The 26,085-nt window shown below is 42.3% G+C and overlaps 1 protein-coding gene across 23 annotated transcripts in view; it reads right to left on the reverse strand.

Annotated features, from left to right (window-relative positions):
• The window catches only part of ZMYND8 (zinc finger MYND-type containing 8), a 143,492-nt gene that overhangs the window by 50,673 nt on the left and 66,734 nt on the right, over nucleotides 1–26,085 (reverse strand). For 22 of the 23 annotated variants that reach the window (XM_025470320.3, XM_025470335.3, XM_025470332.3 and 19 more), the window contains 7 exons: nucleotides 25,610–25,723; nucleotides 23,258–23,350; nucleotides 22,038–22,125; nucleotides 18,917–18,972; nucleotides 16,747–16,824; nucleotides 14,698–14,813; nucleotides 8,714–9,195 (listed from right to left, as the gene is read on the reverse strand). In XM_025470320.3, the coding sequence (XP_025326105.1) occupies nucleotides 8,714–9,195; nucleotides 14,698–14,813; nucleotides 16,747–16,824; nucleotides 18,917–18,972; nucleotides 22,038–22,125; nucleotides 23,258–23,350; nucleotides 25,610–25,723 (1,027 nt within the window). Of the gene's footprint in view, nucleotides 1–8,713; nucleotides 9,196–14,697; nucleotides 14,814–16,746; nucleotides 16,825–18,916; nucleotides 18,973–22,037; nucleotides 22,126–23,257; nucleotides 23,351–23,506; nucleotides 23,638–25,609; nucleotides 25,724–26,085 lie in introns of those variants that run through there. The other variant, XM_025470330.3, reaches the window with a different exon arrangement.

A 26,085-nucleotide genomic window follows, 5' to 3' on the forward strand; every position in this document is an offset into this window, starting at 1 on the left:
TTCCGCTCAGGTCATGGTCCCAGGAATCGAGCCCTGACCAGGCTCCTAGCTCAGCCCAGAGTCAACTGGAGATTCTCTCTCCTCCTCCCTCTGCCCTTCCCCCCGTATGCACTCTCGATCTCTTGCTATCGCTCAACTAAATAAAATCCTTAAAAAATAAAAACTGAGCCACCTGGGTGGCTCAGTGATTGAGCATCTGCCTTCAGCTCAGGGCATGAACCCAGGGTCCTGGGATGGAGTCCCACATGGGGCTCCCCGCAGGGAGCCTACTTCTATGTCTCTCTGCCTCTGTGTCTAACTCTCATGAGTAAAATCTTTTTAAATAAATAAACAAACACCTAGTGTTGAGCATAGGTGAGGAAAGACGAACACTGACAGGAATTGTAAAACCTTTTAGGACAGCAGTTAGGTGATTCTGGTATTACCCAAGATTAGATTTTATAAAACACACAGACAGCAAGGTCCTGAGGCTAGGAGTTCATCCCATAGATATTTGTGTCAAGTGCCAGGGCCACAGTATATGCACGTGAAGTTTCACTGCAACAGTATTTATGGATACAGAAAAACAGGAGATGGTGTATAAGATCTATTAATTGGAGACTGGCTAAGTAAATACTGGTATAAATACTATACAACCCTAAAAAGAATGATGCAGATCTGCATAATCTGACAAGCACTGATCCCCACAGAAATATGCATAGAAAAAAAAGAGAAAGGTAAAAATCATGTACAGAAATGCCTGTAATAAAAAATAATAATAATTTAAAAAATAATAAAAATTTAAAAAAAGAAATGCCCATAATTAAAAAAAATGCCCATGATATGTGTTAATGTTTATTAAAGCACATGCACCTCTTCAAATGAATGTATACATAGTTATTTTTGGTAGAAGTACAGTCTGCAGACTGTTAAGAGTTGGATACTTACATGAAAAACACACTCAGGGTGTAGAGGTAAACAAAACCTGACCTTTCATTTTACATCTTTCTATACTCTTTAATACTGCTGGGTTTTGTTTTATCTTAATTTTAACCATGTAGTGTCACCATCATTAAAAAAAAGTCAACTGGGACACCTGGGTGGCTCAGCAGTCGAGCATCTGCCTTTGGCTCAGGGCGTGATCCTGGAGTCCCAGGATCGAGTGCCCCATCGGGCTCCCTGCATGGAGCCTGCTCTGCTTCTCCCTCTGCCTATGTCTCTGCCTCTCTGTGTCTCTCGTGAATAAATAAATAAAATCTTAAAAAAAAATAAATAATAAAGTCAACTAAAGGTCTTTAGATTATGGGTCACTTTGCCCTTTTAAAACTACTTCTGTGGTTTTTATTGGGGGGTATCTTTAAAACGTGTAAAAATATGCTTATTATTGATCAATGTAAACAAAGGAGAAAGAATTCTGGAATTCTCTTACTCCAGTGTGGTTCAATGGTGATACGTTCTTTCTTTTTAAGATTGTATTTATCTATTTGAGAGAGAGAGATAGTAAGAGAGAACAGAAGCGGCAAGGCGGGGCAGAGAGAGAGGGAGAAGCAGACTCCCTGCTGTGCAGGGAGCTTGAATCTGACATTCCAGGACATCAAGATCATGATCTGAGTGAAGGCAGATGCTTCACCGACTGAACCACCCAGAGGCCCCTCAATGCTTGTGTTCTTAAAAACATTAACTCTGGGGCAGACTGGATGGCTCAACAGGGTTTAGCGCTGCCTTCAGCCCAGGGTGTGATCCTGGATACCTGGGATCGAGTCCTGCGCATCGGGCTCCCCGCATGTAGTCTGCTTCTTCCTCTACCTGTGTCTCTGCCTCTCTCTCTTTCTGGGTCTCTCATGAGTAAATAGGTAAAATCTTTAAAAAACACATGGGGAAAAAAAAAAACATGAACTCTGGCTTCGTATGTGACCACCGAGATGAACATGTAAAACAAGGCTAGCCAAAACACCTAGAGTTTGGGGGAAATCACAAAGTTAGCAGAGGCAATACATACATAAAATTTGCATGAAGAAAACAAATCAATGTATCCGTTTATCTGCATTTATATTACTTCATAAAACCACGTTTCTTCCCCTAAGATATATTTCCCAAATTTCATTTGTTCACATGCCCCCATCATTTCCATCATATTCTCATGCCATCTATACACTACTGATAACTAGAACCATATGGATAAACACAGAAAAAAACACCGCTCCCTTGAAAGGAGCAGAGAGCCTAGGAGGATTCCATTCTACCATAAAACATTATGGTGATGATTATCAATGTTGTTTCTACATTAAAAAATCTGAAGGAACAACCAATTTTTTTTATATTTTAATTTATTTTTTAAGAACATCCAATTCTTAACAGTTATTACCTCTCGGGATAAAATTATGTACTATTTATTGTAGAATATTCAAGTTTAAAAGGAATAGATTATATATTCAGGGGGAAAATATGACACAAAACTGAATGTAAATACGGAGGAGCTTCAAACATGAACGTCAAGCAATCAGAATTTTGTTATCAGTGCTAAAAGTCAAAATCATGGTACATTCACATAATTATTCTCAATGGATTCTGGAGGGGCAACGGTGTCCTCAAGGGACACATAGCAATGTCTGAGAACATTTTTTGCTGCCTAACTGTGGGCAGGGGTGGGTGCAACTGGCATCTAGTGCACAGATGCCAGGAATGGTGCTTAAATATACTGCAATGCACAAGAAGGCCCTGTCATAGAATCATCCAGCCCCAAAGTCAACAGTGCAGAGACTGAGAAAACCGGTTTTAAATTATGCTAGACATTTTCAAAAGCAGAAAGACATTTGGAAATGCTCATTTCAATTAAGCTTTGACACAGATGTCAATCCTTTTGTAAAGCCATAAATCTTGCCCAAAGGAAGAACTAATCGCCTTTGAAGTCACAAATAATTTAATCAGATTTTATACTTTGATGTACAATTCACAAGTGTGGGCTAAAACACATCATTTATTATCTACATTTACAAAATCCTAGCCTGTGCTAAGTGCTATTCTGACTCCATGAAACACTGAGTCTTAGAATTAAATTAGGAAAAAAAATGCCCCTTCTCTCCCACATACCCCAGCACTCTGGGGGGTGGAGGCGGAGGAGGTAGTGATTCATGACAAATTTCCTCTACTTATAAATCTGGGAAGCAACCTACATCTTCAAAGGGCTGTAGCTTGCACAACTCTTGGTGGCCTGCAAAGACGATCCACACAGTAGAGCATCACTGGACAGTCTAAGACAGGACAGATATGCTGTTTTGAAGAACTATTTAACTAACATGGAAAAATATCCAATACACAAGGTTAAGTTTAAAAAAAAAAAAAAAAAAACACCTCAGGTGTCTGGCTGGCTCAGCCCATGGAGCATGAGACTCTTAATCTTGGAGTTGTTAAGTTCACGTCCCACAGTGGGCATAGAGCATACTTTAAAAAAAAAAAAAAAGTCAAAACTGGGCTACAACAGATATTGCAAACAAGTGATCCATGAACTATGCAGTTCACGGAGGTATTTGATGCACATAAAGATTTTTATGAATTTGGGCAGCCCAGGTGGCTCAGCAGTTTAGCGCCACCTTCAGCCCAGGGCATGATCCTGGAGACCCGGGATCGAGTCCCGCATCGGGCTCCCTGCATGGAGCCTGCTTCTCCCTCTGCCTGTGTTTCTTCTCTCTCTCTCTCTCTCTCTCTCTCTCTCTCTCTCTGTCTCCCATGAATAAATAAAACAAAATCTTAAAAAAAAAAAAAAAGATTTTTATGAATTTGAGCTAATTTGTAAAATTTGGGGTAGTCCACATTTAAAAAAATATTTGAGGCTTCTCTTAAACAATGAGAAAAATGGCAACAGACCCCACATTCCCATTTGGCTAGAACCAGCAAAAGAAAAGGGCCCCAGGACCCTACAGGAAAGGTGCATCTCAAGAGCATAGCATTCTGAAAGGTCCAGTTGATGATGACCTGCTAGTGGGGTAGGAGGAACTTTTTTATAATGAAATGCTCCAATATATCATGCATTGGAAGAATAAGTACTGCTTTCGGAGGTATACACAGGCAGCCACCTGTCTGTGATCAGTCCTGAGGAAGAGTGTTATTTCCGTTGTATCACGCTGATCCCAGTCCCCACCACTTCCCAACCTTGCTCATTTCCGTACCCGCCTGATCCCTGAAGTATGTGAGTTTTCAAATTAATAGTATGACTCATGAGCCAACACAGAAAAAGTCCTGAAAACAATAATCTAAGGGCTGACTGAGAGGTGGGGCGATCTGTGACTTTCATTTTGATAAATAACAATTACTGTATGATAAGTACATGCTGATATGATGAGAAAAGAGTATACCAAAATGTTTTTCCCCCTCCCTAAACAGTAACCCATAGTTGAGCTACATAGTGATAGCCAGGCACTAGGATTCTTACCCTAATACACACTCATGACTTAAGTCAGGATCCTGCAAGCAAATATTGGCAAAAGCATCAATTCTGGCCAAGAGCTCTAGATCAAAGGGGAGGCAGGAAAATCACTGAGAATATACACCACTCTGACTAGTAATCAGGACACCATGAGTGAAAGGCTTCTGGCTGAGCAACCTGCTCCTTAGAAAACAAAATCAGGGCAGCCCCAGTGGCTCAGCGGTTTAGCACTGCCTGCAGCCTGGGGTGTGATCCTGGAGACCCAGGATCGAGTCCCACGAAAGGATCCCTGCATGGAGCCTACTTCTCCCTCTGCCTGTGTCTCTGCCTCTCTCTCTCTCCCCACTTCTCTGTGTCTCTCATAAATAAATAAAATCTTTAAAAAGAAAGAAAGAAAAAAAAGAAAACAAAATCGACTTCTGTGGATTACAGACACCTGATTTTGAGTTCTTCCATTCCCCCACCCCTAAAACAAAAGGTTTCTAAATTCTCCTAAAAGTTTTATTTAATAACTTATTTCAATGTGTAGTCTTATGTTGCTGAACCACAAAATCTTTACTGCTGAAACTAGTACAGCTTTTCTATCCTAGGACTATCTTTTTTTTTTTTTAATAATTATGTATAAATCACAATCTCATCTCAATTATACTCTCCCTGACCGTGGGGGATTTTCAATAAACAGTCCACTTCTCTTTCTACTAAATGCTACCATCGCTGCTAACAGCAGAGGGCACTAGGGTGCAACGAAAAGAAAACAGATCTAGAATCAGGATCTGGCTATGGGAACAGAGGCACATCCCTACACTGTCCACAGGGACCTCAACTCACCTTCCATAAGATGGAGATTAACCCACAGTTCCTTCTAATTTAGTCTGTAATAGAGGTTGGCAAACCAACTCATGGGCGAAAGCTAGCATACCACCACCTGTTCTTGCAAGGCCTGCAAGGGTATTTACCATTTGTAAATGGTTGGGGGCGGGGGGGGGGGGGGGGAACTAAGGGATTAATTGTTCATGAAACACACAAATTATATCAAATTCGAAGTTCAGTATCACAGCCACGTATTGCCTGTGCCTGTCTTATTAGCACAATGACGGTGTTGAATAGCTGCACAGTTGTGACAGAGGCCCACAAGCCTAAAATATTTACTATCTGGCTCCTTGCAAAAAAACAGGATAATTTGTAAGATTAAAATGATTTGGAATACCGCCTTCTCTACCCATACATACTACTCACTGGCTGTCTATCTCATAATTAGCAAAATGATCCAAGCACATGCTGGCAAGAAGATCATATTTTTGGAAAGGGATTTTAAAGTATCCTGAAATGGAGAGTCTCATTTACCACTTAGAAAAACCATTCAAATAAAAAGGAATTTTGTCAGGAATCCTAATGTTGTTTCAATTTTGCTATGTCCCAAGGAAAGAAAGAAGCTTAATTAAACATATAACCTGTCCTCAGATTCCTACAAAACTGTATTTCCTGAATATGAAACAGGATAACCAACAGTGGTCACAGACCAACATGTTCTAATTTACAAGTTAGGTATTTACTTCATGCATATTAGAGGGGAAAAATGCAGTAAGAATTTAAGCACATTTATACATATTATTCAGCTTAGGATAAAGCGATGTTGCAGATTTAATGTTTAAGTATGTAGTAAAAACAGAGATACTAGCATAGGGCAAACTGGTGGTGACGAAAGTTCAGGTAACAGTGATTCAGCAGGACTGCTGCCTGGTTAGGACACCTCAAAATTGAGCTCTCTAGGAGAGGTAACAGGCTGCAGAGTTGCTGTGATTATGTACCATGTTTTGTTAGCTTAAATGGCATCATGTCACAGAATAAAAGCAAGCTTTAAAGAACTCTGGTCTAAAACTAGGAGGCAAAAGAAAATTTCTGTTCTGAAAGTATCTCAACAGAAGTTGCATCATCTGAGAACAAAGCTCTGAAATGCAACCGAGTGCCTAGGACCACATGGTTAGGATCACAACTGGGGAAAAGAGATCACAGCCTTTATTTTGAAGAACTGAAAGCCACTGGTACTTCACTCTCTCTCCACCTACAGCCATTTTGGGAACAGCTCCAAGCAGTACCAACCAACCAAGAACAAGAAACAACACAACCAAACTGATGAATTCTTTGAGCTCACTTGATGGAGTTCCCCTTGTTTTACCTTTTGGGGACTTTTGTGATCTCTTGAAGAAGAGGTGCCAGGTCGTTAAAGAGTTCTTATGTAAAGGAAGGAAGGGAGGGTGGGAAGGAGGGAGGGGTGAAGGGAAGAGGAAGATGGAGGGTGGGGGGTCTGAAGAGCTATCCAAGTTTAAGACATTGGCCTAAAACAGACGGCCCAACCTACAGATGGATTTTATTCATTCCGGAAAATATCCTAAGACATTTTGAGCTGACATTTAAGAATTGAGGGGGAGGTTGGGGAGGGTCTTAAATAAGAACGCAAATTTCCCATGATTCTGGAATAATGAAAAGATCAGAAAACCAAGAAGCCATATTCCTGCATGGCAACCACAGGTCTTGAAGCCCTTGAGGTAAGTCATGTGTCCAGGGGTTCATCAGGTCCTGCCCTCTCGACAGCTCCCCAGCCCAGAGCCTGAGAGGTGGCTGTATTTTATCATCACGCTTAGTGTAGAAGCTTCTCTGTGCCCATATTTCTCAGAGGTAGACCAACAAAGGATAAACAGTGAAGGCCATGTTTCAAGAAAAATGAGAGTAAACCCATTTCCTTGTAAAAGTAATAAAGTTTCTAAATATTAGACATACACCAAATAATATCTGGGTAGAAAGAATTCAAGTCACCATCCCCTTCCTTATACTTCTCCAGCATCCCTCTTTTACATCACTTCTCTGAATCTGTGTAGGCATTTGCTGAGCAATCACCCTAAGAAATAATATAGAAGCCCACATCTTTGTAGCACTTGCTATTTTAAGCACTGTTCTGAATGCTTTGTGTATCCATCTTCATTTAACCCTTAGCAAGAACCTATGGAGCAGGGACACCTGGGTGGCTCAGCGGTTGAGCGGTTGAGTGCAGTTGAGCGTCTTGCCTTTGGCTCAGGTCCTGGGATCAGTATCACATTAGGCTCCCCACAGGGAGTCTGCTTCTCCCTCTGCCTGTGTCTCTGCCTCTCATGAATAAACAAATAAAATCTTTAATTAAAAAGAAAAAAAAAGAACCTATGGGGCAGATCTGTTATTATGTCACATTATAGATGAGAAACTGAAGCATTCAGACACTAAAGTATCTGGGGGCCTAGGTGACTCAACTGGTTGGGCATCCAACTCCCGATTTCAGTTCAGGTCATGATCTCGGGCTCAGGGAATTGAGCCCCACTTCAGGCTCCACGCTCAGCGTGAGGTTAACCAACATTGGTCCTTTCAAAGATTTGTCTTTTCTTTTTTTTCAAGTTTTAAAAAAATGTATTTTATCATTTTATCAGTGCGGGGTCTGTTTGCCGTTTTATTTCTCCCTCTCCCCCCTGCCCTTCCCCACACTCATGCATGCTATCTAAATAAAAATAAATATATAAAATCTTTTTTAAAAAAGACATTCAGTATCATGCCTAAAGCCACATGACTAGTAAGTGGCCGAGCTGGGTTTTGAGACGAGCATCTTGATGCTTTTTTTTTTTTAATTTTATTTAATTATTCATGAGAGACAGAAATAGAGAGGCAGAGACACAGGCAGACGGAGAAGCAGGCTCCCTTCGGGAAACCTGATGTGGGACACAACCCCAGGACCCCAAGATCATGCCCTGAGCTGAAGGCAGATGCTCAACCACTGAGCCACCCAGGCGATCCCAGCATTTTCATTCTTAACCACTATTCTACACCAAGTGTCAACCAGGGCAACTTTTCTTTAAGGAGTGGGAGTGTTCTGGGGCGAGGACATTTACTGCTGACCTTACACACTGCTCTAGTATCTGAGCACTAAGTAATGTGAAGGTACAGTTTTGACAGATAATCTTCCGAGTAAAATAACATTCTTAAGATATAAACTGTTAGGGGTAGTTTTGCTGTTCTGATAATCCAAGAGACATTTGACCTGAACTCTCACTTCTGCAGGGAATGACCTCCATTTGACCTTTGGGGATCACTGGTCTCATTTCTTGATTCCTAACAGCAAGAAGCCCACTGGGTTACCCATTTAAAATTTTAAATATAGTCTACTGGAGCAAAACCCCACACAGCTCCCCTGGATTCTGTGGTGCTGGCCAGCTGGAACCCAACAGGCATGGCCCCAACAGAAGCCTCATATCCCAGAGGCCTCCTCCCCATCTCCTTCCCAAGGCTGACCTGTGCTCTTGTCCAGGAAATCCATGGACTCCTCACTGGCACTGAAGTGGCTCGACGTGGCCTTCTTCTCAGCATCCTGCTCCACATCAGAGCCCGTGTGCACAGAAGAGTTTGTACTCATGGGGGAGCGTGGCATGTCCGACAAGGAAATCCTGCGGCCTGCGCCCCCACTCAGCATGGGCTTGCTCATCAGGATCTTGGGGGAGGCCGTCATGTCAAAGTTGAGCTTGACCTTCTCCTGTTTGTCTATCTTGGCGGCGCCAGCACTAGGGTTGCTGGGATCAAGGAGCATTTGGTACTGGCTGTTGGGTGTGTAGGGCGTCCTAAAAGGAGAGTAATTAAAAACCCCAAATTTCCTGCGGATGTTCTCCACATACACCTCCATCTCTTGCATTGCACTGTTGAAGATGCTTTTCGTCTTTTTCACAGAAAAAGGAATTTCTTTAGACATGAGGTAGCAATTATTTATTGGAACCCAGGCCCTAGAAGTACAGAAGAGAAAGAGAGTAGAGGTTAACCAACACTGGTCCTTCCAAAGATTTGTCTTTTCTTTTTTTTCAAGTTTTAAAAAAATGTTTTATCACAGCATGTTTAAGCATACGATACACCACTGTCGATCATGGACACAGGTTGTACGGTGATCTCTACAGCCTATTCATTGTTAACTGAAATTTTATGCCCAGTAACCAGTACACCCCCATATGCCCCACCCCCAACCCCTGGCAATCCACCATTCCACCCGTGGATTCTGTGAATGCGAATGCTTGAGATACGTCCTACAAGTGGAATTCATACACTATTTGTCCTTCTGTGACTGGCTTATCTCACTCAGCACAATGACCTCTGGGTTCGGCTATGTTGTCCCATCTTTTATAAGGGCTGAATCAGAACCCATAATGTGTACCTACCACGATGTCTTTATCCATTCATCTGACAATGGACATTTAGGTTGTTTCCAGAACTGTTTTTTTCCTTAACGCAAACCAAATTAGCCTGGTATGTTTGCCAAGAGTCTTGAATGTGTATCCCATTCTTTAAAAATGACTTGGTTTGAATGGTTAATACGTGATTAACCATTAACCCAGACGTGTTCTGTCATAAAGAACAGAACATGAACAACAAACTTAGTTAGAACATTAAAAAGCTCATAGATTTAGTCATTTTAATCCATTAAAAAAATAATAAATCCATTCCTTTTGGCTTTGGGTGAGTAGAGAGTAAGAAAACGAGCACTGAGGGCACCTGTTGGTGCAGTCTGCTAAGTGACTCTTGATTTTGCCTCGGGTCATGATCTAAGGATTGTGAGATCAAGCCCCACATTGTGCTCCATGCTCAATGCAAAATCTGTCTGGATTCTCTCTCCCTCTCCCTCTGCCCCTCACTGCCATGCTCTCTCTCTCTCTCAAATAAATAAATCTTAAAACAACAACAACAATCCTGCATCCAGGACTGCACCTTCTAAGAGAGAATCGGTCCCATAATCCACTGCTCTGCACTTAGAAGTAAAGAGTTTTCATGGCACTAGAAAGAAATGCTGGAAGACTGGGGCTCTACGTGGCACTAGAAAGAAATGCTGGAAAACCATAAACCCAAAAGGAGGTGCATGGCTTCAAACAGGAGATAATTCATATGGAAAATGAGCAAAAAACCAGCCTCTACCTCCCATTCCCAGCTGGTTAGTCTTCCTATCTTCAGCCCCTCACAACCCAGGATGTTCTGCAGGGACTTCAGGAGAACAAGAGCTGCTTTTCTGGAGTTAGTGGCTGACCACAGGCAGGAGATGGCAGTATAACCACTGCTCAGGGCAGGGCTGGGGTGGAGCCAAAGTGTGAACCAGAGGACATACAGTGTGACATTTGATTCCCCAGCCTCGAACACATTTGTAGCTGGGAATCTGGTGGGAATGAGCTTTTCCAAGGAGGCCTTTTGGATTTCACAGACCATAAACTCAAGCCAGGCACAAAGCAACAGGGAGCATAAGAGGACCATGGGGCGGTAATACAGTCCAACGCAAACACTGTGTACTGGGGAGCCTCACAAGTGCCCAAGCAGGAATCAGGCCCCCACACTGCGGAGTCGTCCAGCATTTTAGAGAGAAGCAAAAAGTATGGACTGCTTATATTACATTTTAACCAAATGTTAACAGTGGGCATCTCGTTCCTATTTTGAAGAGTAAATGGCCCGGCCCGGGAAAAATAAAGTATGCACATGGGGTGGAATTCAGGGCACAGGCTGGGGAGGTAGGCCGCTCATGGTGATAACTAGATCGTGACACAAACTAAAACTGAACACCCCAAAAATATCTAACTGCTCTCTCAGCGTGCTGGAAATTACCAGCTTCTCATCCACCCCAACTTGCTGCTGTCATCCTACGGAGACCAGAGCAACCACATGTGCAGCCAAACAGAACAAGGCGGAGCAGGAGCAGGATGCTCTCTGGGTGAGAGACCGTGGCTGTTTTAACTGGGTGAGCAGGACTCTGGACTAGACAGGACAGCTCTGAGGAGCTGCCAGGATGCCCCAGTTGCCGCTGGACAAAGGACTGCCCCTCCCCGAGCTGGCTCTGTCATCAGTAAAATGGGAGGATGAGCCTCAACCTAGAAGGGAGGTCAAGGGGAGCAAGCGAAATGCACCTGCACCAGTCCCCATAACACCAGGAGCTCACCGCTCACCAGGCAGTCAGCCACACTGTGACTGTGTCCCCAGACACACACACACTTCTGCCCGGGGGCCTCTGTGACTGTGCCCCCCCAACCCCACCCCCCGTCTGGGGTCGGGGCCTTAACTATTTCCTGCCAGGCTCTCAACTGCCTTCAATAAAGGTGTCTGCCAAGTAATTTCAGGAAAGTATTCCCTTTCCTTAAAGCAAGCCCAGGACACAGTTAAAGGGAAATTAGATTTGCTTAACAAAATAAAGCCTCTAGGGGCAATGCCATGAGAGGCAGCAGTCACACAGCTGAACTACTCCCTATACTCTGGGCCTCAAGTTTTCTTCTTTGTAAAATGAGAATAAAGCAGCTTCTGCAAAAAGCACTTAGAACAATGCCTGCTGCATAGAAGGCACTCAGTTCCTGCAAGTTCACTCTTCTATAGCTCTGCAAGCATTTAATAAAATATTTCCTGGATTTTTATATAGTATCATGTATATGTGTGTTCCTATGAAATCAAGCACCCAAAAAGCAAACAGCAAATTTTAAAGGATGAAAAGCATACAATGAGATTCTTCAGAACATGCCTTGATCTGTAAGAGCACCTCCCTGGGCTCGCTCTAGTATTTATTAACAAGACAATAAACACATAACACATAACACACACGCTTTTCTTATTAAGAAATGTGCCATTTCGGGCAGCCCAGGTGGCTCAGCAGTTTAGCATCGCCTTCAGTCCAGGGCCTGATCCTGGAGAACTGGGATCAAGTCCCACGTCAGGCTCCCTCATGGAGCCTGCTTCTCCCTCTGCCTGTGTCTCTGCCTCTCTCTCTCTCTCTCTCTCATGAATAAATAAAATCAAGAAAGAGAAAGAAAGAAAGAAAGAAAGAAAGAAAGAAAGAAAGAAAGAAAGAAAGAAAGAAAGAAAGAGAGGGAGAAAGAGAGGGAGAAAGAAAGAAAAGAAAAGAAGAAAGAAGAAAGAAAGAGAAAGAAAGAAAGAAAGAAAGAAAGAAAGAAAGAAAGAAAGAAAGAAAGAAAGAAAGAAAGAAAAAAAAGAAACGTGCCATTTCTTATTCTGCTCTCCTGACCAATGTTGCTTACACATGTCCAGGCTTCTGTTTTGCTCCACAACCACAAAGCTGCTCCCTGAGAAAGGGGCATCCTACCCCATATCTCATCAGCCTCCACGTTGTATGGCTGGGTCTGGCCAGCTCTGCCTTAAGAATATCTCCTGGGGGTGCCTGAGTGGCTTGGTGGGTTAAGTGTCTGCCTTCGGCTCAGGTCATGATACCAGAGTCTGGGATTGAGCCCCACATCGGGCTCCCTGGTCAGTGGGAATCTGCTTCTCCCTCTCCATCGGTCTCTCCCCGCTCTCTCTCTCTCTCTCAAATAAATAAGTAAAATCTTAAAAAAAAAAAAAAAAAAAAAAAAAGAACACCTCCCCTGAAAGGAAGGGACTTTAGTGGCTTCATTCCTAGAGATCTAAGGTTCTGTTACTCCACCACCATGGAGAGTCCTTAACCACTCCAAGGGGTTCACCCAAAATGAGTCAACAGTTTGGCACATTCCCTCCAAGGCAGCAGAAGACACGGAGGGGGTTAGGCAAACATCATGGGCATCAACTTGGGCTGCTGTCCTTTCCCACAAATATGGCGGCGGGGGGAGTTTCCACAACAGCTCCTTCCCGGAACTAACCTACACCAGCAGGTCCTGGAGAAACGGCTCTGGATCAGGGCTAGCAGAACTCACGCCCCCTAAGTCACATTCAGTAGCTGTCTCATAAGCAGCAGGAAGATGTCCGTGCATAATGGGCTAAGCTGAGAGCAGAATCAAAGACACTAAGAGTCTGACAATATTTGGTGCATGGGGCCAAGCACTGATTTCCCCCACCCACCTATATCCTAAATATATCCACACTGGGTCATAACTACAGAACTGAGAATAATCTCAAATCACCAAGATGGTTAAATTAACACTTGCCATGCTATCATGAAGCAGAAGGAAGATACACAACCTGACAATAATTCCTCTTGCTCTTCAAAGAAAAGGCAGACTCTGATCACAGCCTGTGTGATCTGGACCCTGCCCCTTCCCATCTCTTACCCTTCTCTCCCCCACCTTCCAACTATCCAAACTACCCTGCGCTCCTGGCTTTTCCAGAGCACAGCAGGCTGGCTCTGTCTGGCCCTCCACCCAGATCTTCACTAAACCCCAGCCATTACCTCCTCATCTGAGATCATTTTGCCCGTGTGTTTACTTGTGTATTATTACCTGTAATAATAATAGGATGTAGCCTTCAGGTGGGCAGGAACAGTGTCTATCTGCTCACTCCCATATCCCTAACACCCAACAAGAGGCCTGGCCCACAGCAGGAACCAAAGATTTCCAGCAAAGTGGTCAGAATCAAACAAAGCGAAAGGCTTCCTATCAAACCCGGGACCATCTCAGCGAATTCCCATTTTCCCTCCAGACAATGGACTTCTAGCAACATTTACTCCTTTGTTTTTTATTTGCAAGACAACAAGCAAAGCTGAACAAAGTAACAGTTCGGATTCTGGTGTTTGAAATTATGAACTGTATTTTCTATGCATTCTGTGGGTGTATATAATTTTTAGAATACGTGTTTTAAGTATTCTCCCTAACACACTCAAAACACTTTTTTCAAGCTGCTTGGGAGGGCTTCAGGCGTTTTTTTTGCTTTGTTGAATCACAACATAGCTTGCTAAAAAGAACTAAGAAATTAACCATGGCTCATCTGGGTCTACCTGTTGTTCTCAAGCACACAGAAGCAGGAACTGCTAAGAGCTAGAACAATTCACTTCCCTGTGAGCAAGGGAAAGGGGAGGGTAGAAAGGCTGGTGGGGAGGGCTCCCACCTGTTAAAACAGCCACCTCTTATAATTTCCTATTTTAGCTTCAGAGAAAAGGCCACAGGAGGGAACTACCCAGCACAATGATAAGAGCTTCATTTACTGGCAATCTGGGGAAATACTTCTGATCTCTGAAAGCATTATTTTGAAAAGCAATTTGCACAGCAGTTTAATTTACTCTAGAAAATCCAAAAAAGAACAGCAGCACTTAAAATAGCCATGGAACCTATTTGGCGCCAGTTTCATCAACAAAACTACGAAAGCAAGATTCTTCTCTTAACATACCTGAAAACACGGAAGCCCACACATTAACAGGCTGAACACAGCCCAGGACTGTATTTTCAACCATAAGATCACGGGTGGGTGTCATGACAATAACATAATAATACCTCCACTCCTGCTTGCATCCATGACAGTATCAAAGGTTCAGTGAAAGCTATACGTTTGCAGCTGGTTTTAACTCCCACCTGTCATGTTGTCCAAAGAAACGAGCATCAACCTGCCCATCTTTATCCCTCAGAGCTTTTGCAGGCCAGAATGGAAACCCCTTCAGTTTTGCCCAGACCAAAGGATGTGGATTGCTCTAGGAAAAGAAAAACAAAATCCAGAGTTTGTATGTATTTGACAGCAAGACACACATGTAAAGCTCACTGTGGGAGGACACAGCAAGGCCACCAACTGAATGGAGAACAGTTCCAAGCAAGGTCTCCCAAGTGGGCTTCCCTAGGAGGGCATGAGGCCAAGTCAGGCCCAGGCAAAGCTTGTTCGGGGGGCGGGGGGTGAATGAAGAAGCAGAGGGATGAAGCACAGACCACGCTTGGATCCTGCCCCTAGTGCTATTGCCTGGATGGCCATGAGCAAGAGTGAACACTTTCCTTTGAAACATGGAGACAGCAATGCCTACACCCTCTGGGAAGCTGGGGGAATAAATGTACATTGTACCTGGCATATAACAAGGGCAGTATTAGCCACCTTTGCCCTTTATCGAGGCTGCTCAGAGCCTTAACAAATGCAGGTGTTTATCTCCAAAGACAGGAAGAGACATAAACTATCTTCTACTTTTCTACTTTGCTTGCCCAATCTTGCAGCCCAGGAAGCTCCACCCCTACACCTCCTCCCAACCTCCCACCAGCCCACCCCAAGGACATGCTTCTCTGGGCAGAACACCTGTTTAGAAAATGCAGCTCCAAGAGGAAAACAGGGTGATTTTTCTCTCCCAACCCCCTACCCTCAAAAACTAAGTCACTGGAGAGACCATGGAGTCAATCCAGAGAGGTATTTCTGAACCTCTCAACACAGATTCGTCAAGAACATCCTCAAGTAACTCTCCTCCGGCTTGCTATCTGCATTACTGTGGAGGGTCCCCTCCCTAATAAGCACCTTCCTGCTCTCTACCCTGCAGTTGGCCCGGGGATTAATAAACCCAGGAAATCACAATGCTCCCTCTGGTACGAGAACATTCAGCCCCAGAGGTTTATTCTACCTGGATTACTCACATTTTGTCATAGCTTTATCACTAAAACAGCATTTAAAAACTTCACCCAAGGGATCCCTGGGTGGCGCAGCGATTTGGCGCCTGCCTTTGGCCCAGGGCGCGATCCTGGAGACCCGGGATCGAATCCCATGTTGGGCTCCCGGTGCATGGAGCCTGCTTCTCCCTCTGCCTGTGTCTCTGCCTCTCTCTCTCTCTCTGTGTGACTATCATAAATAAATAAAAATTAAAAAAAATAAAAAAAATAAAAATAAATAAAAAAAAAACTTCACCCAAGGGATGCTTGGTTGGCTCAGCAGTTGAGCATCTGCCTTCAGCCCAGGGTGTGATCCTGGAGACCCAGGATCAAGAGGGAGCCTGCTTCTTCCTCTGCCTGTGTCTCTGCCTGTCTCTGGGTCTCTCATGAATAAATAAATAAAATCATTTTTTAAAAATAAATAAATACGGGGATCCCTGGGTGGCTCAGCGCCTGCCTTCAACCCACAGCATAATCCTGAAGTCCTGGGATCGAGTCCCACATCAGGATCCTTGTATGGAGCCTGCTTCTCTCTCTGCCTCTCTCTCTCTGTATCTCTCATAAATAAATAAATTGTTTTTTTAATTTTTTTTAAATAAGTAAAATAAATAAAATTAAAATAAAATTAAAATAAATAAATAAATAAATAAATAATAAAATAAAATAAAATAAAGTAAAATAAAATAAAATAAAATAAAATAATCTTCACCCAAATTTCATCGAATAAGCCACCTGGATAAAGTGGCCTCTAGGGGCACCTGGGTGGCTCAGTGGTTGAGCGTCTGCCTCTGGCTCAGGTCATGATCTTGGGGTCCTGGGATCAAGTTCCGCATCAGGCGCCCCAAAGGGAGCCTGCTTCTCTCTCTGCCTATGTCTTTGCCTCTCTCTCTGTCTCTCTCATGAATAAATAAATAAAATATTTAAGAAAAAAAGAAAGAAAGTGGCCTCGGGTAGCCATCTAAGACATGGGGTTCAGAAAATGAAGTAAGGAAAGAAAATGAAACTTACACAAGGCTCACAAAACCAGTTATCTCGTTTTTGGCAAGCAGCTAGGTAACACTCTGGACATACTTCAATTTCATTCATCTGCAAAGCAAAAATATGTTAGGATGTGTCATCCCAGGGGCCTCACATCTGGAGGCCCTTAAGGAATGCATGACGGTACAACAGCAGTTAAGTTTAGCTAAACCAGGTCCCGCAGTAGGGGACACCTTTAAGAGGGAGTCCAACTACTTCCCACCAACCCCCATGCTTCCACCTAGACCAAGCTGCCACCACCTCCTCTCTCTTCAAGACACCTGCCCCTGGTCTAACTGCAGCAAAGTGGCAAGGCCAGGATTTGAACCCAAGCAAGTCAGACCCTGTTTGTTAGTTGCTATTACTGTCTCATCAGACTTGTTTTTCTCTTTATCTCTGCATCGTGTAAGGTACCAGATGCCTAGCAGGTGCTCAATAAATTATTACTAATAATGTTGTAACTATAATTGATTAACTTAAAAGTCAATGAATAACTGAATGAATAAGGGAGCAAAAGAATAAATGAATGAATGAATGGTGGCATATGGTTCCCCCTTCTCCCCTTTCTACCTGTGTGCTATTCCAAAGGTACTGGGTAAACAAGCCCTGGCTTCGGAGATCATCCAGTGATAACATAATATTGCTAACAGGTAGATTCAGAAATGCCAGACACAGAGTACCTGGGTTCAGATACTCTGCCCCAAATTCCACCTTGGGGCAACCCACGATTAAAAGCCTTGGCTCCCAAATGTAGGAAAACAAATGAAAACCCAAGGGGGAAACAACTGGACAACTCACTCACACAAAACTCCACATCAACAACGAACATATCAAAAACAGGCCATCACCACTTGTCATCAAAGAAGTGCAAACCAAAATCACAGCGATATGCCAGTTTTCACTGATCGCATTGTAGGGAAAATATATACCTGTTTTTTAAATAAGAACTTCCAATATTGAGGAGGACACAGAAAAACTTCCATTCTCACCCAACCCAGGGTGCTGTTTAAGTTGCTACAGCTTTTCCATAAGCCAATCAGGGAATATCTACCTAGTCTTTGCTATGTTTACAGCCTTAGACATGGTAGATGCCTTTCTAACATTTATGCTAAGAAAATCATCGTAACAAAAACAAAAAACTCTGTCCTTCCTGTGTGTGTTTAATTAGAATGAGGAAACACACTAAGTGAAAAATATAGATATAAAACTCTCTCATAAAAATATGTAGAAATGGACATATCCTAAGATAGTCAAATGTTTCCTTACAAATGAATGAATGAAGGAATGAAGTACACAGACATGTTGAAGTCTATTACATCTTGGTTTTTCACCCTTAAAATGGGGTGTCTAATAAAGCCTCCCTGGAACCATTTCTGCTCCCAGCCTACCCCACAACCACTAGAGCGTCAGGGCACACAGCCCAGGAGTTTCATTTCTTCCATACCATGCCTGGGTGGCTCAGTTGGCTAAGCATCTGCCTTCAGCTCAAGTCATAATCCCAGGTTCCTGGGATCAAGCCCTGAGTCGTGCTCCCTGCTCAGCCAAGAGTCTGTCCCTCTACCTCTGCTCTGCTCATGCTCTCTGTCTCTCTCTCTCTTCAATGAATAAACAAAACCTTTAAAACACACACACACACACACACACACACACACACACACACCCCACTGGGTATTTCCAAGAGAGACTGACTCTCCAGGACTCTCCAGGCCACACCGAGAAACAATCAGGACCGTTCGTTCTCTCACATAACATCAAAACTCAAACATCTTCCATGAGAACTGTAAAAGAGTATGCATAGCCCAATGCCACAGACTGTGGGGTGAAGAAATTATGAGCCCTATCTATGCTACCAAGATAACTCAGGATGCCGAGTGCTTGGCAATGACTCAAGAATGAATAATAAAAAATAAAAAAAAAAAAAAAAAGAATGAATAATAAAGGGTCATTTCCAGCTCCTATGGTCATGGCTAAGATAGGGTTGGTTTATAACACACTGGCATCCCCTCTTTGTCACTTTAACTTTTCTTTGAAGAGAGGGCATACTGTCTACACCTCAACAAATCCCAAAACTGCTGACCACTGAGAGACTCTGCACATGGAAACCAGCCCCCCAGCCCCACACTGTGGGTGCATTTAAAATAGGACAGTGAGAAACACATACCTCATGCTCACAGATTTTGATGACTACTTTTGCTATCTGCGTCAATTTGTGATTTCCTAAGGGAATAAGAAAATATGAATTAATTAAAATGGAAACATGTTTTTAACACCCAAAGGATTATCCCTCCACTGACAACCTTTCAACTTCCTTTCCCCCAGGATTAAGCTTTTGAAGGATAAAAACCAGAAGATTCTGACTCCTAATATTGGTTCAAATTATGTGACTTCCCCTAAACACTGACCAATCTTTGGTGCCTCAATGTCATCTCTGAAACTGAGTAATTTGTGTGGGATTCCTACAGCTCACAGGTTAATAGTATCTGGAAGATGCTTTCACATTTGAAAGCCTCCAATTAGTGTAAAGGAGCCTTATTCAACCATTGTTCCGAACTCCAACCCATGAAGGGTAACAGGGGAAAGAAAATAATTGAGTAGCTCTGCTCTGCTTAGTGCTTCAAAAGACATTTCCTTGTTAACTCCTCAAGAAACCGTACTAGGAAGCAAGTATGAGTGTTCCCATTTCATTAATGAGTAAGCCAAGGCTCCAAAGTCGTTGCTTACTCGCGACTACTTGGCTAATGAGTTGAAAATGCTCCAGGGGCACCTGGGTGGCTCAGTGGTTGAGCATCTGCCTTTGGCTCAGCTCGTGATCCTGTGGTCCTGGAATCAAGTCCCATGTAGGCTCCCCAGAGGGAGCCTGCTTCTCCCTCTGCCTATGTCTGCCTCACTGTGTCTCTCATAAATAAATAAAATCTTTAAAAAAGAAGGAAAGAAAAAAAACATGGCCTCAGATCTAACTCTAAATCCCTCACCTGCACACTATACCAGAAGACAAGATGGCCAAAAAGCCATCTTTCTTCAGACCTTATGGTATCTTCAGACATTGTGAATTTGTTGGCAAAAGATTTTACACACATACATACACACACACACACACACACACGCCTCGATTCCTGGCTTGTCTTAAAAACTCAAAAGATGTGGTAACTCTATCAAAAAACCACTGGGGAGGGATCCCTGGGTGGCGCAGCGGTTTGGCGCCTGCCTTTGGCCCAGGGCGCGATCCTGGAGACCCGGGATCGAATCCCACGTCGGGCTCCCGGTGCATGGAGCCTGCTTCTCCTTCTGCCTGTGTCTCTGCTTCTCTGTGTGTGTGACTATCATAAATAAATAAATAAACAAACAAACAAACAAACAAACCACTGGGGTGTTCAATGGTGTTCCCTTCAGGCTGGGCAGGACTTCATTCCCCCAGTTCTCTAATCTAGCTCTCCCCTTGGCCAATAGCCATCCTGGTTTGAAATGCTTTTTCTGCCACCTAATCTCAATCACTTGTTTTTGTGATCTTACCAGTATTTCTATATATTTGAACTTATAATCTTTAGATGAATTTTCAACTGAGTGCCTCTTTCTCCCCTCCCAACACCCCTAGCCCCGCTACTGAGCCAATAACGCAAAATATGTGCTTTTAGCAGATATCCACCCACTCATACATCTTCCCTTGCACACTAGCTAACAATCTACACTAGGGCCATACAAGAAAAAGACAGGGTGTCCACTCTTCAAGATCTTACAACAAAGAAAAAGAGAAAAAAAAAAAAAAGATCTTAACATCCTGGTAAGGAACTCAAACAAAATTTGCCCCATCCAGGAAGTGTGATAAATGCTACCATGGGAAAGTACAGGTACTGTAAGATCTCCTAACAAGAGCAACTATATGGTCTGGGTCCATAAGGGAAGGCTGCTCAGAGGACTCACAGGCTGACAATGAAGGCTAAAACAAAGTCATCAAGGCAGAGTATATAAGCAGGAAAGAAGAGGAACAGAATGGAGCAGGACACTGAAAGAGCTACCTGGCCAAAAGGTAGACAGAGAGGACTGTGGGAGAAGGTAGGGCAATATGAAAGGTGCCATGAGAGGAGACTCTAATGGAAATCCTCTTCCATTCTGTCCAGAAGGCTCAATCCACAAAAACGCAACTGACACAACTTTATCCAGAATATAAAGAACTCCTAAAATGCAATAATAAAAACACAAACCACCCAGTTCTTGAAATGAGCAAATATCTGAAAATGTATTTTATCAAAAAAGATAAACAAATGATTAGTAAGTCCATGAAAAACCACACAATACCATTAATCATTAGGGAAAGGCAAATTAACACCATGACATAGCAGTTCACACTTTCAAGAATGGCTCAAATTTAAAATACAGACAACATCAAGTGCTGGCAAGGATGTGGAGCAATTAAGACTCTCCTATGCATGGCTAGAAGACTGTAAAATGATAGAACCACCTTGCAGAAAGTTTGCCAAAATGTCCTATAAATATAAATAACAGCCTAGTCAATGAGCCAGCACTACCACTCCTAAGTATTTACCCATGAGAAATGAAAATATATGTCTATACAAAGACAAAAAAGGATGTTCACAGCAGCTTTATTCCTAACAGCCAAAAGCTGAAAATAACCCAAATATCCTTCAACATCAACAAAGGGAATGGATAAATAAATTGCATGCTAATATAGTAAAAAACCAAACACAGTAATAAAAAGGAACAAAACCACTGGTAACACACGACATACGAATCCAAAAAAAATTACACTGCATGAAATTAGCCAGACACAAAAGAATGCACTATGACTCCATGTATGTGAAATTCTAGGATATGTAAAACTAATCTATAGGGACAGAAAAAAAACGAGACGGATGGATTTATTGGTAAGGGCAAGTGGGAATATAATAGAGTAATAGAAATATTCTAGATTTTATTTGAGGTTGTAGTTATACATTTGAGGTGGTTACACATTTCTCAAATTCAGAGAATGTACTCATAAAAATCTATGCATTCTACTGCATGTAATTATTCCTCCATTAAAACAAAGTTTTTTAAAAGGACAGGTAAGCAGTATCATATAGCCGGAGCCACGACGGGTATCAGTTCAGCACAGAGTCACCATCCCCTATTCACATATATTAGCAATCTATACACAAATATTCTCAGTTTTTTTACCCTGGAGCATGAAAAAAAAAAAAGAGTATGTTTCTTTTAGCAAGGGTAGGATATTGGGCAACACACACAGCATACACACTCTTTTTTTAGGAACCATCTAAGCCACCCACCTCCATTATAAATGATGCAGTTGTGCAAAATCCACTTTGCATCGGCCAGGAAAGCTTCTGTGCATCCATACATTTTCTTTTTAGCATTCTGGGAAGAAAAAGCAAGGAGCATAATAACCCGGGAGTCTGTACAAGCCGCAGCCAATTAACACCTGCGTCCCCACATCATTTTCTTAGCAGTCATTTGCCAAATTAATTAATGCTTTTTACCCATTTCCCAAGATGCTATTATATTTGAAATCTAGAACGCCATAAAAAAGAAGTCACTGAACTCATCACAGTAACTTGAACTGTTTCCTCTTTTAGCAGCTGTCATTTATAACGCAGCCCCTTCCAAGAAACCAAGATATTTTATATACTGGCATATTTTTTATTCTTTGTAACAGCCTCACGTAAGCCTTGTCACTAAGAACACAAGGACACACTTACTATCATCACCATTTTACAGACAGGGATACTGAGGTCTGGGAATGTTAAGGAACCTGTCCAAAGTTCCAATGCTATAAATGGGTGAAGCTAGGATTCCACCCGTCTTTTCTGAATGCCTTCTTTTCTTGAATTCCATGAGGGTGTGTGCAATTTTCCAAAGCAAGTTTGATTCGGTGTTTGGGGGTCAGCAAGAAAAATATAAGGTTTTCTCCTCATCTGTGCTTTTCATTACCTATACTTTGGTGCCAAAAATTTGAAAATTTAGCACCAGGATGATGTGTACAATCTAAAGCATTCCAAGTTTAATTTCCAGCATGGAATTTTAGCCAGAACTTTTAAAAGCACCTTCAGGCAATAAAAACATATCCATAACAGTCAAATAAGTTCTAGGAAGCCACCATCTTTATCAGCAATCTGAAAGTTTCCCCAAACACTTAATTTTCTCTTTACTCCTTCCTGCTGCCCTCATTAGCACCTCTGAGAGAAAGAAAAGAGGAGGTAAGGCTCAAATTGATCAAATCACTGATTCGTAGAAGTGTAACTTTTTCAGGTAAAAGGGTGCAATCACCAGGAGAAGTAATATTTGGAGCTAATCAGTGGAATTCAACACTCCATTACAATCCTTGGAAGAAGGTTAAGGGGATCAAGAGTTCTTCCATCCAAATAAAATGGTACAGAGGAAAGGCAGAGAAACCATCTAACTTGAGATGGGGCACAGGAAGTGAGGGAGGGTCTTTGGTCATCTCGGTAATTGTGGGCTACAACGGTGAGGTTCTTTGATGGAGGCCAACCTTTTCCAATGTACAAAGGTCCATAGGATGGAAGATGTATTCTGCATAGTCAGGATGCTGTTCCAATGGAACAGGCTTCTGGAATGCATCTGTCTATAAAAGAAAGAAAAGATGCTCACACACACCCACAGAAACACAAACCCCCATCATTACTGTGGAAAACCAAGCATTAATAGTAACAAAGTACTTTTAAAATGGAGACAACTTTTCCCACAGTACAGTTTCTAATGGTTTCCCCCAAAGAATTACCTTGGGGAGTACCAAGCTGGTTCAGCTTCAGGCTCTGCCTGGTTATCAATAATCATGGGGGGAGGGGAGACTCTTGTTTTGTTATCTGTTCTGTTTCCAATATATATTCAAATAGCAGGTCCTGTCTTCTTCTATAAAGATTGACCAGAACACACCATCAATCACCCCAGATATGAACTCTGAATAAGGCTTATTAATAAGGCTTACCTATGTCCTGCAAATACCCATAACCAAAACTGACAGTGAAATGTGGTCCTACCCAGAGAAGACACACTTAATAAAGTCCCTTTAAGTGCCAAGAAATATTTTACACTTGGGGGAAAACCAAGATAGTAAGATGCTGCTCCTCCGAGAAACCAAATTCCCCTCAACACAGGGACCATGTCAAACTTTTTCATCTTGAGCCATGTTCTTAAGCCCTCCCTGAAACAGCTCAAAATGCAAGGCCCAGTTTGTTGACAGATGTTTTTTACTTATCAATATATAAAAATCTACAAGATTTGGGGCCCCTGGCTGGCTCAGTGGGTGAAGCATGCAACTCTTGAGCTCAGGGTTATAAATTCAAGTCCCATATCAGGTACAAAGATTACTTAAAAATAAAATCTCAAAATCTTAAAATCAATCAACACCTAAAAGATTTAGTTAAACAACAAATGATAGCCAAGCATGGCATGTGAAAGGGCTACCACTTGTAGTCACTGGAGCCCTCTTTTACCGAGAAGGAAAGTGTGTGGCTACAGCAAGTTACAAAGATGCTTCAGTATCATTGGTAACTTTCTGCCCTGATTGATTTTATATCAAACAATTTATGTGAGAAATTAAGGCCTTCTTCGACTTTTCTCCTTGGTTTATAATTCTACAGTGTTGACGACTCTACAGGAGTCTGTTCTTTTTTGTACAACAGTCCTCAGCAGATATAATTTAGCCTATGGAAAAGCAGGAAGTAATTCCATGTCACTCAACATAAAAACAACTCTACAGTAAAAAAAAAAAAAAAAGAAAGAAAGAAAGAAAAAAGTTGTTTTTCTTTCCAAACTGAGGCTATCTATGCTTTTGCTTCCATTGACGGAGATTTTGTTACAGAGACAAATAGATTCCCAATTTAGCAACACCCAATTGGCATGCTCTGAATTTTTTTCGTGGTATCATATTTCAGAATATAATCTCAAAACAAAAGCTCGTTATTTTTTTTTTTAAGAAATTAAGCCAGAGTGTCTACTCAGTACCCTGAGGTTCTATATTGCTATATATTCTCTCAACTTAGAAAGCAGCAGACTCTAGAGAGTTTAACAAAAGGTCACCACTAGCCCATATGGTGCCTTTGTGCAAATCAGAAAGGGAAAACCCTACTCTCAAAGTTTCTCTAAATTGGTCTGTACGAAGAATGTCATGACACGTTGATTATATGGGCACAATGTATTATTTTTAAGAACAAGGCACTTTATGGTCATCCTCCTTAAAAATGCCACAAAAAAACTAAAACCACCATGGATATGATGTGACTGGGACTCTAGAGAGGGTAACCACTAGGAAACAGGGTGTGCCAGTGGAATATGGCAGTTCTGCTTTCACATCCAGATTACCTTTAAGGGACAAAGGCTGTCAACAAATTCCATTTCAAAATTGAAGGAATGAACCAACATCTCATCCTTTATGGGAGTCTCACGGGTTGAGTTTCACGTGGAGGTTCCATCATCAGACCTTAGTTATATGTAAAGTGGACTGTACACCACTCTCTCACTGAAATGGAATTTTATTAACTCCCATGGGAAGCAGCACAAAAACTCCTTACCCGGAGGGTCTGGGCATGAGGTTTCATACAACCAACCACAATTCTGAATCCCCACCAACTTTCTACTACTTCATGTCACTTCCCAATTAAACTCCTTGGGGACATGGAGTGTTCACTATAGAGAATTAACTGAATGTCATTGTACCTTATGCTTAATTTACAGGTTGTTGAGCCAGGCACATAAGAAGGCCCCAAGAGTAATGCCCAGGTGTCTGCAAAGCAAAGTGTACTCAAAACAAGAATGTTAACAGCAAAGAACAAAAGTCACTGTTTTCCATTTATGCTTCTACCAAGAGGAACATTCTTCTTACCCCTGGCTGTTTCATTTTCTGAATGGCAAACTTGAGGAGGTACGATAGCTGTTCAATGGTGAGCATTGTCATGGCTTTACTCTGAGTCTCGATGCATTCTGCTACTGTAATCTTCTACAAGTCAAAAATCACACAAACGTCCAGTTAGCAAAAAGTTAATATTCCCCCCGTACATAGTTCCCTTTCCTCCTAATTTCCAATAAGCTCAAAATAAAAAATCCTTTCAATCCAAAGGAGACTAGTTGTTCCACTTGAGAAGGACTCCAATCTAGTTGACAATACACTGAATCAGTGGATAAAAATGAAGAGGCACACCAATCCACTGATGACCTTATTTGGGTTTTTCCAAAAACTCATGAAGATGACAGATGCCTCTGAGAAACAGGCAGATAGGCAAGGACCTGAAAAATTGTCATGATGACAACTGTGGGTTTCAAGAATGGGATGTGAAAGGAAAGACCACTAATGGTTTTAGG

This window comes from Canis lupus, chromosome 24 (genome assembly GCF_003254725.2).
Source record: "Canis lupus dingo isolate Sandy chromosome 24, ASM325472v2, whole genome shotgun sequence".
In the NCBI taxonomy this organism is placed as follows: Eukaryota; Metazoa; Chordata; class Mammalia; order Carnivora; family Canidae; genus Canis; species Canis lupus.